Source organism: Typopeltis vanoorti, chromosome 19 (assembly GCF_054136105.1).
Source record: "Typopeltis vanoorti isolate ZY-2024b chromosome 19, IOZ_Tvanoo_1.0, whole genome shotgun sequence".
In the NCBI taxonomy this organism is placed as follows: Eukaryota; Metazoa; Arthropoda; class Arachnida; order Uropygi; family Thelyphonidae; genus Typopeltis; species Typopeltis vanoorti.
The window spans coordinates 76,038,421-76,057,636 of NC_143567.1; the positions used below are offsets into that span (position 1 = coordinate 76,038,421).

The 19,216-nt window shown below is 35.4% G+C and overlaps 1 protein-coding gene across 1 annotated transcript in view; it reads left to right on the forward strand.

The window, feature by feature from the left end:
* Nucleotides 1-1,566: 1,566 nt before the first annotated feature.
* LOC150096257 (beta-taxilin-like) overlaps nt 1,567-19,216 on the forward strand; it is a 138,997-nt gene continuing 121,347 nt past the window's right edge. Inside the window, exon 1 of the mRNA XM_090408837.1 lies at nt 1,567-1,605. Coding sequence (XP_090264963.1) covers nt 1,570-1,605 — 36 coding nt within the window. The 5' untranslated portion in view covers nt 1,567-1,569. The remainder of the gene's footprint in view (nt 1,606-19,216) is intronic.

The window sequence follows — 19,216 nt, forward strand, 5'->3', positions numbered from 1 at the left end:
TTAAGGCTTTTAGCATTTCGGGCCGAATTTCATCATCGCCAGCAGCCTTGCCCGATTTTAGCGATTTTATTGCTAAATGGACCTCTTCTGCTGTGAGACTAGTCATTGCCCCGATCTGCACCTGTTGGATGTCCACAACTGCTGGGCCACCCGGGTTAAGAAGGCTCTCAAAGTATTCCCTCCATCTGTGGAGGATATCTTTCTCGGTTGTTAAAAGTTCACCATCAGAGGCCTTATAATAATATATTAATAATAATAATAATAATATATTATAATAAAAAATCAACTAGCGCCTTTTATTCCCTAATAGGGAGTAGGCGAGGCCTTTATACCCTATCTAGCTTTTGGAGACTGAGTGGGCAGTTCAATCTCCACCGGTAGCCAATCAGAGATAGCTGGCCCATGTCTATCACTAATTATAGCAGCCGCCGATGAAGAGGCTGGCAAACAAGTGCTGCCATCTCTTGGTACCTAACTCTAACAAGATATGTCACTGTCTGAAATAATGTGGGTACTACGGTCGATTTATTATATAATAATAATAATAATAATAATAATAATAATAATAATAATAATAATCATTATTATTATTATTATTATTATTATTATTATTATTATTATTATTATTATTATTATTATTATTATTATTATTATTATTATTACCGCATATGTGCTGTTCATTAGAGATCTGAGTTACATATGTACAAATCCGACCTAAAGACGTTCTGAAGAGCGTATCGTATCTCATCCGTAACCGGGAACTGCCTGTTTAAGTAGTGATAGTCTAGCCCAGCTAACTCTGATTGGCTATCAATGCAGATGGAGTTGCCCCTTCAGTTTACAAAAGTTAGATAGGACTAAAACGGCATCGCCTACCCCCTCCCCCCATGGGGAAATTAAGGCTTCAGCGATTTTTTTACAAGTTAAAATTATACATAAACCCAGACCTATTTTTCTTCCTTTTCCAAAAAAATAAATAAAATAAAAATATACTGATTTGTTTTCTTCATATTGCTTCTGGTTGTGTAATTTCTGCATGGTTAATGGACTCTTGTAGGCATGTAAAGTACTAGAGAAAAATAAATAAATCTCTGATTATGTCTTTGGAAAAGGGACTCTCCAGTACAGTTTATCCTAGAGCAATAGCATCTCTTCACTCCGATTAAACCGGTACTGCTTTTATTTTATTTTATTTTATTTTATTTTATGGCCGAAAATTTGCATGCTATTGATTTTCTTCAGCGCCAAGCAGAAAGAAACCAAGAAGGCACTGATAAAAGCAAATGTTCGAATCCTCAGAAAGCGTCTCTTAAGAATATTATTATTAAGGCAATTCATGCTCAACCTACCAACTTTATAAATAATCGAACACTTTAGAAACAGTTAAAGATTTTAAGCGCAAATACTGTTTGCCTACTTGGTTAAAATAATAATGGATGCTTATCATTTTCCGTTGAAAGAAGGTTCAAATATAGGGCTGAAGCAATTCTTTCCTATTATTCGGCTATTTTAAAAATTGTGCCACGAGAGGCGCCACTTTCTGCGAGCACTATTTCGATCTTTTTAGAAATGGCGTCTTCTGGAACTGGAATAGTTGAAAACGAGGTATTGTGAAACGTTTTTTTTTTTTTTCATTATTTGATCTAGAAATTTTAGGTTTTATTTATGGTATACATACACATCTTAGCAGCTATGCTAACATTAGTCCACCTGCAAATATCATCTGTTAGAGTGGTTAATGCAAGCTTGTTGTGTTCCGTAAACTATTTTCATCTCGTTTAAGTAACTGTATTTGGATGATTTTCATCGCCCGGTGTGAGACTGCCACTCTTCTTTACTAGACCTTTTTTTTTTTTTTTAAGTAGTAAAAATTCTTTTGGGGTCATATGTAGCCTTATATTTTTTTTATATTTTTAAACCAGGCTAGTAAGAACAGTATGCTTTTCATACGAGTATTTTTTTTCTTCTTGCACTTTTTTGTACAGCCTTACATATTGTTAGCCTGTGAGTAACAAGACAGTGGTTATGTTGGGTATTACAGTATTATGCCTGAAATTAAACGCTCATAGAAAACGCACAAAATATCGTCCGATTGTCCAGATAGATCTGATCATGAGAGAATAATGGAAAACGTACTAGTAATGGAACACATTAAGAATTGGGAGTTGGAAAATTTTCCTTAAATCAAAGATAAGAATTAGATAGGCAACATATAAAAATAGCATGCATATCACGGGGGGGGGGGAAACAACTAAAGGAATGTATAAATTAAGTTGTTGGAACTTTTTCCACTTGGTTATACTATAAATTAAAGATACCAAGAAATTATATACTTGGTTTAATCCTTTATCCAAGTGTAAACAAACAAGTTTGCACCTGAACTATTTTCAGTACTGGGACAACTCATTTAAAGAAGCTAAGAGTTCACATCACTTGCCTTAGTATCCCATAATGCAAAGCACATCTCCTTGCAAACATGTATAATGCTATGCATTATGGGAAGGGTCACTACCCAGGCTGGTTTCGACCTTTATTGAGGTCTCATCAGTGGGAGCCAGACACAGAGGTGATACTAATCCAGAGTATTTTAATAATAAGGTGTGACACCTTTTGGCTACTTGTATATGAAAATATGACTTCTGCATAACTTCGACCTTAGTATCACCTCTGGCTGCCACTCATGAGACCTCATTAAAGGTCGAAACTGGTCTGGGTAGTGACCCTTCCTGTAATGCATAGCATTATACATGTTTGCAAGGAAATGTGCTTTGCATTGTGGGATACTAAGGCAAGTAATGTGAACTCATAGCAGGGGCGTGCCAGCCATATGTGCAATGTGTGCGATGCACACAGGTGCCAGGAAGTAAAGGTGCCAAAGAGGAGGAAATACTTTAAAAATAAAACGTTTTTTTTAAAGTGATTTTTTTATTTGGGGGGGGGATAGGGGTGCCAACTAAAGTTTTGTGCACGGGTGCCGGACACTACTGACGCACCCCTCACTCGTAGCTTCTTTATACGAATTTCCTCAGTCCTGAAAATATAATAGTTCAGATGCAAACTTCTTTGCTTACACTTGGATAAAGGATTAAACCAAGTATATAATTTCTTGGTATCTTTAATTTATAGTATAAATTAAGTAATCACTTTTCCAGTGGAGCAGAGAAAAACAGAGTTGAATTAAGTAGAGGAATAATAACACAGGATTTTCCTACTGAAAATATATATTGGAAAATATATATATGCTAAATTCTCAGTAAAGAATACTGAGTGTAAAAATAAAATTACAAAATAAATATAATCAGTTTTTATAGCCTTGAAGAAGGAAAAACAGAAATTTGAGAATTTCATGAGATGCTACAGGAAAAAGAAGAAGAAAAAAAATCACCTGAATTAATTATACTGGCAGAAGACTTAAATACAAGAATTGGAAACAGTGTTATACCCAGACATATTCAGATGACAGAACTCAGCTGAAATCAGATGATTCACTTTTGTACAAATAAATTTAGAATAAATAATGCTTTCTTTAATTACAACAATCAACACAAAATAGCATGCTGACTCTTGTCTAAGTAAGTGTATTTTAAAATGCCAGTTTTACACAATCTAGCATAAACTGTGTAAATCCGGTGAATTGGATATTTGAGTTCTAACATCTGCGGACATTGAAAGTGATCATGGACTTTTGATGAGAAAATTTAAACTCTAGCAAAATATTAATAAAGTGAAATAAATAAAAATCAACAAGGAAATAAATTTAATGTGGAATTATTACAAGAAGTATATGAATGTGTTACCAAAATAAACTAAAGAGCAGTTTAAAAAAAAAAATCGCATTAGTAAGAAGATTTAGATTCTCATTAGGAAAAATTGAAAACAAGCATCATATGAAGCACTGAGACAGAAACAAATAGTAAAATAAAAAAAAAAAGATGAACTTTGGTATACTGAAGGAAAAAAAGCACTGTCAGAAATGGGGAGGGGGAGGGAGTGCATTTTAATAAAAATTTTCAAACTAAAATTAATAGTGCCAAATATGAAGACTATAAAATAATAAGAAATGAAGTAAATAAAATAACAGTAATTAAAGATTATGAGATTATATTCTGGATTTATCCAAGTGTAAGCAAACAAAGTTTGCGCTTGAAGTATCTTCACGACTAAGCTACTTGTATATAGAGGCTAATGACTTCACAACAGTTGCCTTAGTACTGACATACTATAAATATAGTACTGAAAATTGTACTGTTTCATACTTTGAGTACTATAAATATTACTGAAATAAGGTATGGAATACTAAGGCATTTGATGGGAAGCCATTAGCCTCTATATACCCAGTTTTGAAGATACTTCATGCACTTATACTTGGAAAAAGGATAAACCAAGAATATAATTTCTTGGCCTCTTTAATTTAATTTATAATCAAGTTAAAAATATTCTTATTCCAAAAATAAGAATCATAAAGCAAAAATATTGGGAGGATTACTCTAAACAACTGGAATATGACTTTTACAGAACACACAAGCATGGTAATAATCTTAAATCAAAGAAACTAAATTTGTGAATACATAAATAGAATGAGTATGTCAATAGGAGGAGGAGAGAGAATATGATTGAGACATAAGCTAGTCAAGGGTTGTTATCAGGTTGACATGGAAGAGATTTTTATAGAATGGGAGGGGGGGGGGAGAACAAGAGGCAATTGCTGATGAGTAGAGATGATCGATGCAATTGCATCGATGAGTCTAAGGACTGCAAGGAGTCCTTAGACTCATCGATGAAATTATAAGGTGTGTAAGGGTGTGAGGAGAAGGTCCTTTGTACGGAGAGTGGTTAAACTGCTCGTTGCCTGAGTGCAATGCATTCTCAGCTCTTTAGTTTATGCAGATGATGTTATACTTCCAGTACAAGTCTGCAAGATTCTCCAACTCAATTGAATAAATCTTGTAATAGATATGGTATGACGGGCAGCAATAACAAGACAAAGACAATGAAAATAGGCAGAAGCATTGAAAATATCAACTGCATTGTGAATGGAGAACCTATAGTAAAGTAAAACATTTCAGCTGCTTAGACACGATTTTTAGTGAAGATGGTAAATTAAATATGGAAATAAACAACAGAATCAATAAAGCTAGTATGATAGGAAGTCAACTGAATAAATTTATATGGATTAAAGAAATTATAAACCTCTATAAACCTTACTATATTTCTTCTATAATCTACTCTTTCCCCTTCAATATATCCTATTCCTCCTATGGGTTTAAATTCGGAACAAGGCTAGTTCAGAAGCCTTAAAGTAGCAGCCCTACCACTGAGCTATTCCATCGTCAGGCTAGTCCCCCGACATGGAGAACATAATCCTACTTGTAAGCTGACAGAAAAAGATAATCGGATTGAATCTATGGGAAACGACCCTGGAATGGAAAAGGGAAAATGAAAATGGAAACAACAAAATATAATACACATAGCAAACTGGAATGTAAGAGGAATAGCATATAAAGAAATAGAATTAGACCAGTTACTAAATGAAAGAAATTTTAAAATAGCAGTAATCACTGAAACAAAAAAGAAATTAAAAGGAACTATGAGAACTGAAAATTTTAATATGATATACAGTGGAGTCGACAGAGACCAAAGAGCACAAGCAGGAGTCATGATTTGGATTCATAACTCCCTTTCAAAACAGTTAAAACATTATAAATTATGGAATGAAAGAATAATAGAAGCTAGAATAAAAATAGATAGAGGCTATTTAACAATAATTGGTTTATATGCCCCAGAAGAAGGAAGAGAACAGGATAATATTGATTTTTATAATCAGCTACAAAACATATATAATAAAATAAATAAAAATGACTACATAATTTTAGCAGGAGACTTAAATGCAAGAATTGGAAACACGAAAATTAATAATAATATAGGAATACATGGAGAACACACTCTAAACAGAAATGGTAAAAAATTGATTGACTTTGTAGTTTATAATAACCTAAAAATAATGAATTCCTTCTTTAAACATAAAGACATACATAAATATACTTGAGCAGCAAGAGGATGGAAATCAATATTAGATTACTTCATATTAAATGAAAAGACATCAAAATTTTCACTAGATGCTAGAGTTCACAGAGGATATGAAATAAGCAGTGACCACTTCCTTGTTAAAATAAAATTAAGATTACCACCTAAATGGCTACAAGTAACAAGAACAGAAAGAAAAATTGAAACATTTGCTTATAAAACTAGACTATTGAATGACACAAATGTACAATGGCTATATGAACAAAGAATTAACCAATATCTAGATAAAATAAAACAAAATGAAGAAATAGAAATAGAATGGCTTAATATAAAAATGATACTAAATGCAGCAGCAAATGAAAGCTTAGGAAAGACCAAAAAATTCAATAAAAGAGAAAACTGAAGATCTGGGATGATACAATCAAAGAAATAATTAAAAAGAAAAAAAAAGCCGATCACAAATGGTTAAGCAGTAAAAGATTAGAAGATGAAATAGAATATAAAAGAATAAGAGCCATAGCTAAAAGAGAAGTCAGAAAAAGACATAGAGAATCATGGAATAAATTTGTTTCTAATTTAGAACATGATTTATATAAAATAAGACCCAATGTATATAAGATTTTGAAACACCTAAATGCCGATACCAAAGAAAACATAAATTTAAACACTGAATTAAAATTAGAAGAATTTCTAAATTACTACACAGAACTGTGGACAGACAAATATTTTAAAAAAGACAACTGGCAAACAATTAACGAAAATGAAAAGGAAATAACTGAAGAAGAATTAGAAATCAGCCTGAAAGAAACAAGAAACGGAAAATCACCTGGAGAAGATAAGCTAGGTTCAGAACTATATAAATACGCAGGAACAAGGTTCAAAGAAAGACTCTTATTATTTTTAAATAAAATTTACTCAACTGGTATCCCCCCCCAATAGAATGGAAAAAAGCAATTGTGATTCCTATCTTTAAGAAAGGTAATAGAGATGACCCTAAAAACTATAGAGGTATCAGTATACTAAATTCCTGTTACAAAATATATAGTAGAATCTTAAATAACAAACTAATGAAATATTCCGAAAACTTTATTCTAGAGGTACAGAATGGATTTAGAAAAGGACGATCATGTATAGACCCAGCCTTTTGCCTAAAATTAATAGTAGAGAAAAGAAGAGAATATAATCTGGAAACATATATTGCATTTATTGACTTTGAAAAAGCATTTGACAAAGTTAAAAGAAACATATTATCTAACATATTAAAAGAAAGACAAATACCAAATAATATCCTAAAAGCTATCACAAGTATATATGAAAATAATCAAATACATCATCATCATCATCATCATCAAATTCCTGCCATGTACCCTCAAGGGGTGTACAGGATATGACAGTACTACACGAAAAAATTACATCATTACTAACTTCCTATCTACAATTTTCCTCCAAATCAGTCTGTTACTTGTCAAGACTCCAACATTATCAGATCTTATATTTCTATCGTCTAAGGCACTTTGTACCGTATCAATCCACCTATATCTTGGTCTTCCTCTGGGTCGTTTTCCTGCCAACCTGGCAGAGAACACTTGTTTTGCTAATCTTTCCTCTCCCATTCTATTTAAGTGACCATACCATCTGAGATTAGCTCTGCTAACGCATTCCTGGATGCTGACAATGTCAAGTTCTTTCCTAATATCCTCATTTTTAATATGATATTGCCATTGATGCCATCTGTTCACGCCTCTAATCTTTCTCAGGACTCTCATATCTGCAGTCTCTAGTCTTTGGTCAAGCGTTTTACTTCTGACCCAGCTCTCAGATCCATAAGTTAAAATTGGTTTGAACACAGTCTTGTATACAGCTAATTTAGTGTTCCGACTAATTTCTTTCTTATTCCATATGAATTTATTCAATTGACTTCCCACCATACCAGCTTTGCTGATTCTGTTGTCAATTTCTATATTTAATTTACCATCTTCAGTAAAAATTGTGCCTAAGTAGCTGAAATGTTTTACTTGTTCCACAGGTTCTCCATTCACAACACAGTTGACATTTTCAATGATTCTGCCTATTTTCATTGTCTTTGTCTTTTTATTGCTGACCTTCATACCATATCTATTACAACAGCTATTCAATTTAGTCAGAGAATCTTGCAGACTTGTAGCGGATTTATTTAGAAGTATAACATCATCCGCATAAAGCAAAGAGCTGACATTAACATCTCCAATTTTGATATCAGGTTTAATACCACATTCCTTCATAATGTGATCCATATAGATAATGAATAACAGAGGGGATAATGTACATCCTTGTCTCACACCAGATTTAACATTAAACCATCTTCCTGTACTTCCTTCAATTCTAACTGCTGACTCACAACTCAAATAAAGACTAAGTATTGCTTGATATAATGCCCCATTGACACCATATAACTGCAGCGTATTGAATAGCTTCTCTCTTGGCACCTTGTCATATGCCTTTTCCAAATCGACAAAACTTAAATACAGATCTTTGTTATATTCCCATGCTTTCTCGACTATTTGTCGTAAAGTGAAGATCTGATCCTGACAGCCTCTATTTGGCCTGAATCCAGCTTGTTCTTCACCAAGCTTTTCTTCCACAATTCTTCTCAACCGTTTCTCAAGTATACTTGCATAGATCTTGCCAGGAACACTCAGTAGGGAAATACCTCTGTAATTCTCACATTCAGTTTTATTTCCCTTTTTATATATGGGTACTATGAGAGCTCTACTCCAATCATCGGGAATTCGTCCCTCTGTCCAGGCTTTCTGAACTATGTAGTGCAGCCACTGTAAGACTCTTATACCACCATACTTCAGCATTTCTGGTCGAATATCATCTACTCCTGCTGCCTTTCCACATTTCAAGCCTTTGATGGCTTTTTCTACTTCAAGTATGGATATGTATTCCTGACTGCATGCCTGGTCAGTGTTTTTTATCACTGTGCTGTCATCACTGCTTGTTTCATTTAGCAGTTTTTCAAAGTAATTACTCCATACTTCAAGGATATCTTTTTCTCCTGTTTTCATTTCACCTTTATCATCTCTAATTCCTTTTACAGCATTCTTTCCTCCATTCCTAAGCTTCTTCAACAACCTCCAGAATATTTTGCCACCTTCTTGATATTTATTTTCTATATTCTTGCCAAAGTCCTCCCATGACTTTTGTTTAGCTAGTTTTACACACTGTTTAGCTTTCTTACATTTGTCTCTGTATTCTGTAAGAGTAAAAGCTGACTTATTTGCCAGGAACTTTTGATATGCTTTCTTCTTTTCCTTCACTGCCTCTTTAACTTCCTGTGTCCACCAGGGAGTTCTGATTTTTTTATCTTTGCACACAACCTCACCACATGCCTCTCTGGCAGAATCAATCAATGTTTCCTTCAGAGTTTGCCACTGAATCTCCAAGGTTTGATTCCTGTTCTCAAACTCTTTCATTTTCTTTTCAATAATATTTCTGTATTTTAGTCTACAGTTCACATCTGAGAGCTGCTCAACTTTTATTCGCTTTAAAACTTTCTTACATGTTATTCTTTTCAATATGAAATTCAATTTTATTCTGCTCAAGACTAAATAGTGATCACTTCCAATTTCAAATCCTCTGTACACTCTGGTGTCCTGCACCAGGGAGAAAACATCACTATCAACAATAATATAGTCAATGAGACTTTTCTTATTCCTAGTCTCTTCTCTCCATGTGAATTTGTGCACATTTTTATGTTGGAACATGGTGTTAGTAATAACCAGTCCATGTCCTGAGCAGAAATCCAACAGATATTTGCCATTATTATTAGCTTTGCTCTTTTCTCCAAATTTTCCCAAAATATTTTTGTATGTCTCACAATCATTTCCTACTCTACTATTTAGATCCCCAACAAGGACCAACTTTTCCTTTTTCATTGTGTCAGTTGCTTTTTCTAAAGCCTCAAAAAATTCCTCCACTTCTACCTTAGTAGAACCTTCTGTGGGACCATAGGCACAAATAAGTCTCATTGTCCAGTTCCCCATTCTCATATTTGCCCACATTACTCTACTTGAGACTGACTGCCATTCAAGAAGATTAGCCTCGTATTTTGTGTTGAATACTATGGCTACTCAAATTTGTATTTAATCAAATACAAATAAGATTAAATCACGAGCTATCATATACAAGAGAGATTATTATTATTATTACGGGTATCTCCATGGAGTCAGTAGACTCATCGCGGGAGACCCAAACTAGCAAAACAATATCTGTCATATCTCTTCTTGAATTCATTTACAGACGAAGAGCTCACAACTAAGTCAGGCAATGAATTCCACTCATTCACCACCCTCCAGGCAAAAAACTTTGTTCTGACACCTTTGTTAACCACACTCTTCTTTAATTTCCAGAGATGACCTCTTGTTCTTCCATCACTATCACACAGCTGAAACATTTCCCCTGCATCAATCCTATAAAAACCTTTTAGTAATTTGAATGTTTCTATCATATCCCCTCTTCTTCGCCTATCAACCAATCTCTGCAATCCACAAGCTCTCAATCTATCAATGTAGGGAGCATTTTTTATATCACTCACCAACTTGGTCACTCTTCTCTGAACCCTCTCCACAGCCTCCTCATCTCCAAGGAATCCAGGTGACCAGACCTGAGCACAGTAATCCAAATGTGGAAGTATCAATGCTTTATAAAGGGGAATAATAACCTCTTTATCTCTGGATGTCAGTGTGTTCCTCAACAACCAAGTAATCCTATGTGCAATCTTGGACACCTTAGCAATGTGTCCTCTGAACTTCATCTCCCTATCTACCAATACCCCTAAGTCCCTAGCCTCATCAATCTCTTGGAGTACCTTTCCATCGATGTAGTACACAGCTGGTAATCTTTTAATCCCAAAATGCATGACTTTACACTTTTCCACATTGAACTGACATCCATTTTCTTTTGCCCATTTTACCAGCTTATTTAAATCCTCCTGCAAACTTTCAACATCAGCTTGATTTTTTATTGCACTACACAACTTTGCATCATCAGCAAACAACTGAATATCTCCCTTTAAGCCGTTTCCTATATCATTTATATACAAATTAAACAACATTGGCCCAAGCACAGAGCCCTGAGGCACACCACTGGTCACCTGCCTCATTCTGGACTCGGCTCCTCCATACACCACCTTATGGTATCTCTCCCTGAGCCATTCTCCTATTCATATCACCAATTTAATATCCATTCCCATCTGCTCCAATTTGCGTAACAGTGTTCTATGGGGTATATCCTGTCAAAAGCCTTAGCAAAATCCAGAAGTACCACTGTGTAGCCAGTTCCTTTGTCCAACTCAGATGTTATTCTATAATGAATAGTTAATAGATTGCTAAGGCAGGATCTACCTTTAACAAAACCATGTTGGCCTCTATAGAGTATCATATCCTGATCCACCCATTCTTGAATTTTGTCTTTAACCAACTTTTCCAATACTTTTACCACTACTCCTGAGATGGTGATTGGTCTGTAATTCAATACCGCTGTTTTAGATCCACCACCCTTATGCAAAGGAACCACTTTGCCTAACTTCCACTCCCTAGGGACCATACCAGAGTTCAAACTTAAATTAAATATCCAGGTAAGAGGGGTTGACAATTCATTTGCACATTCACGCAACACCCGAGCTGATATTCCATCTAAGCCTACCGCAGTGTTTGCATTTAAGTTTTGCAATATATTTAATACCTCTGATTTTTTAGCTTCAATTCTCACATTAGGTATTGCTATAGGTATAGAGATATCCTCACTTGGGTGATAGACTTTTGAAAAGTGATCACTCAGTAACTCGACTATTACCTCTGATTTTGTCACCTCAATACCATCAGCACCCACTAAGGTTATCCTTCCGAAGTCATTCTTCCTCTTACTTGCCACATAGCGGAAGAACTCTTTGGGATTACCCTTGATCTCTTTGGCTAAGGTCTTCTCATAATCTGATTTAGCTTTTCTTAGTATGCTGGTAACCTTCCTAGCTTGAGCCTTGTACTGCTCGTGGTTGTCCTGATCGCCTTTCTCCTTGTAAATTCTCCATAACATTTTCTTTTTTTGCAGTTCAAGCTTGATACTACTGCTCATCCATCTAATGCCTGCCTTGTTTGACCTCCTGACCATGGGGACACAATCTGATATTGCTTTCCTCAGATACCCGCTGATTTTATCCCATGCACTGCTAACATCTTTCCCTTGCAATATGTTCTGCCATGGGATGGCTGCAAGCTCACTCCGAAGCTTGTTATAATTGCCTAACCTGTAGTTCCGTACATACCCCTTCTTAATAGAAAAATCCACAGATTTTGCAACCTCCCAAGTCAATACCACATGATCGCTTTCACCAACTGGAGGTAACGAGGACACCTTACTTATGCATATAACCTCTGAACCAATAACCAGGTCCAACACTCTCACACCACGTGTCCCTTCAGTTACGTGCTGTTTCAAGTAATTATCTCGTAGAAGATGTATGAACTCCATTTCCTTTTTGCTACGTGATATTTCCTCCTTCCAATTGATATCACCATAATTAAAATCCCCCATAATAATCACTAAGCCTTCACTCATTGCACTAAGTTGCTGATGCATGAATTCAATATCTCCCCTCGTACTCCCTGGCCTATAGCAGCATCCAACTGTATATTTGGTTGCGTTGGTCACTATTTCGCACCAGACTGCCTCAAATGAACTCTCATTCACATGTCTATCATCATGATATACTACTTTCTTTGGCTGCAACACATCAGCTATCATCAACAGTACTCCTCCTCCTGTTTTATCTTCTCTATCCTCCCTGAAAATACTGTACCCATCACATTCAATTCCAGTGACCACATCTTCTGCTGACAGCCAAGTTTCACTAATGCCTACAACTTTTGGTGAGATTTCACTGACTAATGCCAAAAATTCTTCTCTCTTATTTCGAATGCTTCTAGCATTGGTATACAAAAATTGCAGATTCCCTCTAGATCTTGTACCGGCTTTAGAACTGATATATAAGTCACTAACTACCGTAGTCCTATGCCGATTTTTATCCCCTCTCTTCTGCAATTTATTCTGCCTATAAGGATCAATAAGTACACAATCAGTGCTAAAGTTTCTCTCTCTTACGCTCAACCTTTTCAATATTAGTTTCCCTGCCCAATAACTTCAACCTGTTCAGAAAACAATAACTTCTTCAATCGCTTATGTCCTTCCATGTTAAGATGCAGTCCATCTCTAGCATACAACTGCCTTTTTCCTTCAAACACACTCCAAACATCAACAAACTCCAGATAAACCAAGGGGTCCGACAGGGATGTCCCCTCTCAGCAACTCTTTTTAATATCTACTTAAATGAAATATAATAATAAAATGGAGTAAAAATTTACATCAAGGAATTAAACTTTCACCTATAGTTAACTTAAACACTCTCCTCTTTGCAGACGACCAAATAATAATTACAAATTCTGAAGATAACTTACAGAAAGCTATTTTAAATCTAAATGAGATATCCAAAGATTATGGTATGATAATATCAACAGAAAAATCAAAAACTATGGCCTTTAAAGCAGTGCTTCCCAAACTTCTGGATGTCAGGGCCCCCTTTGCAAAAATTAAAATATTTCACGGCCCCCCCTCGAAAAAAAATCGTAATAGAGAGATATATTATTATAATATTTATTGTATTTATATTCAATACAAAAAATACACAGCGAATATTGCAAAAATCAAATACATATATTACATTTTTTGCCTCTTACCGTTTGGTTCTGAAGACGATGCGGGCTGCTCTGATAAAATATGAAATACTGTCCTTTTTTTTTGAGTCTGTTTCTGCTTCTTCTGATTGTTCGCGGGATTTTTTTATTTTTTATCAGCTACTTATCCATATCAGGGTTAAATTTTTTAACATAGAATAGATCAAATAATATCACCACTTACTGATACTGGCACACCACAGACTGATAACATGAAATTAGTGAATATTACCTGAATAAGGGAATCCCTGGACCAGGAACATTTTTCTCTTTTGTGACTTTTCTCCCCGTACGGTACTTAAGCCTAACGCGAAACAGACAGCAAAGGCAGGTTATTAAAATGTGCATATGATTGGTGCGGTATTAACAAAAGATCACGCAACCGAAAGATAAAAGCATAGCTGACAATTGAGTTGAAATGCTAACTCTCTTCAACCGAATTCCATATGTGAAACTGTCATGACATTCATTATATATATATATATATATATATTACTTAGTTTTAACACTTTTACGAATTTTAACACGTTCGGTTGAATTTTATTGCTGCCTTGGGAAATCGAACTCTCACACATCTAATTAATAACAATAGTTTTTAGTTAGATACTGTGTTTGCCCATGCAACATATGGTTTTGTTTCAGTCTATACAGCATAGTTTCTGTATGAGGGGGACATGTGATTCATTAATTAGTGTTTTGATCCCAGTTGTCTCTAATTGCGCTATTTGTTGAGAAATATATTACACAGATCCTCATACCTTATTCACTGGCATAATAAAAGTACTTGTTTTTATTGCCTCTGCAGTATAGTGGCTGTTAGGGAGGACATGTTGTTTACCACTGCAAGCAAGTTACTATCTCCCCACATGAACTTGTTTAAGCTTTTTTCAAGTGTGAAGTATATGCAAAACTTTTATTGGTGACAGAAAACTAGCTCGGATGAGAGTGATAATATAAAACGAGTTTTGATATGTATATAAAGTCGATATCAACAGTCCCTGTTTACGAACCCATGATGAAAGGGACAGGAAGATTTGGAGCTTCCCTGGAGAGCATTCGAAGTAAATACAATTAACCACTGCTTTGAAATGAAACTTATGAATAAGCAATATTTACTAATATTCATTAAGCGCCGAAATACGCAGGAAGCAAAGTTTGTGAACCAATAACAATGTGCGAATTTTTCCATTAAAATATAAAAAGCAACAAAAAAGAAATAATAAATAATAAAAGTTAAATACGTTTCTTTTAAAATAAAAAAAAATCTACTTAGTCTTAAAACATTTTAAATTGGTTTTCATTATTTCACGGCCCCCCTCAACAATACCTACGGCCCCCAAGGGGGCCGCGGTCCACAGTTTGGGAAGCGCTGCTTTAAAGGACAAGATCCATCAAGAACTAAAATAGTAATAGATAACAAGATCTTAGAACAGGTGAATTCATTTAACTACCTAGGATGTATGATCACATATGAAAATGAAAAAGATATAAACTTAAAAATTGCAAAATATTTAAAAATAACAGGTGTAATTAACTCTATATTTAAACCAAACCTAGTTCAAAAACAAACCAGCTAAAAGTATACAATACATTAGCCTTACCAGTCTTAATGTATGGAAGCGAAATCTGGACAATAAAACAAAAAGACAAACAAAGATTAACAACAGCAGAAATGAAGTTTATGAGAAAAACTGCAAAGTATACCCTATTTGATCACAAAAGAAACAAAGATATTATGAAAGAATTAAACCAAGAACCAGTAATTGAAAAAATTAAAAAATATAAACATAAATGGATGAAACACGTTCAAAGAATGAAAACAGAAAGATTACCAAAACAAGCCTAAAGTACAAGCCATTAGGAAAAAGAAAACCAGGACGTCCTCTTAAATGATTCAACGATGACTTCTAAGGCCGGAACAGACCATGCTAGGCCTAAATCCTTGATACGTATGATGATGATGATGGAATAAAGAAATTAGTCAAAATGCTAAATTAGCTGTATACAAGACAGGCAACTCGTGAATGCCATAATCATTCACGAGTTATCTTAAGAGTCTGAAGAGAACCAACCAATTTGAAACAGCTATCAGGCCAGGGAAACCTTATCAGAATGGACTAATAAAAGGTGAATATATAGATGCTTGGGCAGTGCGTATGTATGTTTTTTAAGTAGTCCATACTAAGGAAACTCATAAATGCTGGGGAGTGTATTCTCATAAGCTCTCTGGTCAGCTTACCTTATGAAACTTTCATAGTTTCTATGTTCGGCTTTGAATTAATGCTGGATCTAATATCCACTTTGCTTATATAATTTTGCATTGCTGAACTCCCTAGCCTTTTGGCTCTTCATTTTAGTAATTCCTTTAATATCTTAAAAGTTTCTGTTATGTCGCCTCTTGTCTGCCTATCAACTAAACTTTGTAACCCACATACCTTCAACCTATCCTCATAGGGAGTATTCCACAGACTTGTCACCATCTTGGTCACTCGTCTCTGAATCCTCTCTGCCACCTCCTCGTCCCCATGAAACCCAGATGACAAAATCTGTGCGATAGCCAAGATGTAGTCTAATTATAGCCTTATAAAGAGGGATAATATCTTTCTTATCTTTACTTGTGCATTTTTCAACATCCAAGTAATCCTTTGAGGTATTTTATCAACTTTTGCAATATGCCCTCTGAACTTCAACCCCTTGTCCACCATTAACCCCAACTCCCTAGCATCATTCAATTTCCTGCAGTCCAATACCATCAATACAATACATCATATGCAACCCTTTCAACCCAAAGTGCATAACCTTACATTATGCAACATTAAATTGACAATCATTATCCTTTGCCTACAGTGCCAATTTATTTAAATCATCCTGCAGGATATCTACATCACCTTTATCAACTATTGCTTTCCCCAGTTTTGCATCAACAGCAAGCAACTGAATATCCCCTATGTCATTGATACACAAATTAAAGAGTAGTTGGCCTAGTACCCAACCCTGAGGTACTCCAATGGTCACCATTATTATTATTATTACGACACCTCCAGGGAGTCGAAAGACTTATTGAGAGAGGGCACCTACTCTACGACTCTGTCTCCACCAACTACAACGAACTGCGACAACCAATGCCATCATCATCTACACCAACGCCATCTACTGTTCACCACCACCACCATTAGTATTTTCACAGACAATTGCAAACACCCATGCCCACAGTGGGATCCGAACCCACAGCCTTTTGACTGGAGAGTGGATATGCCAACCACTCGGCCAATCAGGCTGGCTATTATTCTTCTAGATTCCACTTCACCATATACTACGCTCTGATGTCAGTTTGTCAATTATTTCCTTTATCCATGCTACAAGCCTCACATCCATTCCCATTTGCTCCAGTTTTTGTAACAGTTTTGGATGTATATGCAATGGCAATGAAGTAATATTTCACATGTTCTGTAAGGAATTTACTTTTATGCTCCATATTTAGTAGAAATAGCTTGCTCAGCAAGTCCAGACTGTTCAGTCTTATGATATTTAATATAGGCTTTTGTTCTTCACTGTGAATAAAAGCAGATCTTACAGTTTGTCCAAAATAATTAAGCGCATGAGCAAGAAAGGACTAACTAGATCTGCTTGACTGTTGTTTTTCATTAGTTTCTACTGTGGTGTTTTTTTAGAATATTTGGCTGTTTTTAATTGCTGTTCCATTTTTTTGTACTTAAGTTGGCTAGTGTTAGATCTTGAATGATGGCTCTATCAAGAATAGAACTGCTCTATTCAAGATTTAACAAGAACAATATCAAGCAAAAGCACATTATACTCTTGGCAAAACAGACATAATATGTGAAGATGCAGTTATTAACTTTGCTTAAAAGGAAATTAAAATATAAAAGAAGAGGTTGAATCTTAAATTAAAACGAAATCGAAGGAGGAAATAAATATTAATTTGTACTATGTTTAAGATTATTGTCTAAAATAAATGGAATCTTAATTTGTCAAAAACATCAATGTTAAAATATGTCATGTATAAAGTCATGTATCATCGTGCTAACGAAAGTTCAAAGGTTGCAGTTTGACCACCAAAGATGACGTAACGAGCGATGAGTAGGCATTCGTGGAAGGTGCAAGAAATTCGCATTCCCCGAAAAAAGCAATGTGCGTACACTCTCCCATTTGCTGTCACACTCAGTGACAGCAAATGGGAGAGCGTTGTAGACAAATTTGGAGTGCAGAAAGAGGGCGCTATAATGGAGTTTAAAACAGATTCACATCGTTGAGAGAGGCCTTTTTGCTTCTTTTCACGTTTTTTCTCCTGGTTCCAGTGGTGTTACCCGGTCGCGTGTGTTTGCCTTGTGGGTCTCTGCTCGCAGTTCCCAAGCGGATCAGCATGCCTGATACCCGACAAGACGTGTGAAGACGGCAAAGCGGCAGCGTGTTTCCCGTTGCTGAGCGATGCGAATCGAAGAAAGTATAGCACAAGATGACGGCAGTGTTCGAGTTTTAGACCATCGGTGTGGATCTAACTGATGAAAAAACAGCAAAGGATTCCTTTGAAGGTAAATTGTGTTAGAAACGGCAACACGAAAAGTTCATAAGCCCAGAAGAAACAAGTGGCTAATTCGGGACGAGCACATGACTCCCACGTGGCGACAATCCATCATACAGAGGAACAATCTATAACAAAGAACAGACGGAAGGATCAAGAAAACATCTAACAAGATGGTAATGTACAAATCTTCCCTTTTATGTGTTATCTATTAGTGACGAAGGTGTAAAATGGACAGAGTTTAGAAAGGAAGAGAGAGAGATTTTTGAGACAGCTTCCTGTGTTATGTAAAAATTGAATTGGACTGGTAGTCTACATTCATAAGTTTAATGTATATGGGTCGTTAGTAGCAGTAATCTAGTCTAATACCGACATCCATGTTTGTGATATAGATGAACGTAAGATTCTCATGAGTGTGTTTGGATAGCCTGTCTGTTTGATTATTATTACCCTGCTTTACTTGTATTTTAGTATTAACCTTGATTTGCTTGATTATATGTGTTGTTTAAATTGTAATGTTCTTAGATAAATAAATGTGTTTTCCCATGTATACCTGAGTTTGTCTGAGTAAGAGGTTGAATTTTACCACTCGCGAAAATATCGAACCTATGTTTAGAGGAAAAAAGGGGAATTTAAGATTGTGAAGGCCATGACTGTATACTGAGAACTCAATCTACCTAACTACTTAATCTACATAAGGTATTACTTGAATTCTGGGAAAGCTTCTTCGGATAAGAGTTTCTATCCTAGAGTTCTGACTGGCACAGCATAAACAAATAAATTTCGTCAGAGCTCGAAAAGAGAAACAGCCTCAGAAAATCAGTTTAGAAGCCAGATCTCAATAGGCACAAGGAGAAAAATAGAGGTTAAATATTTAAGA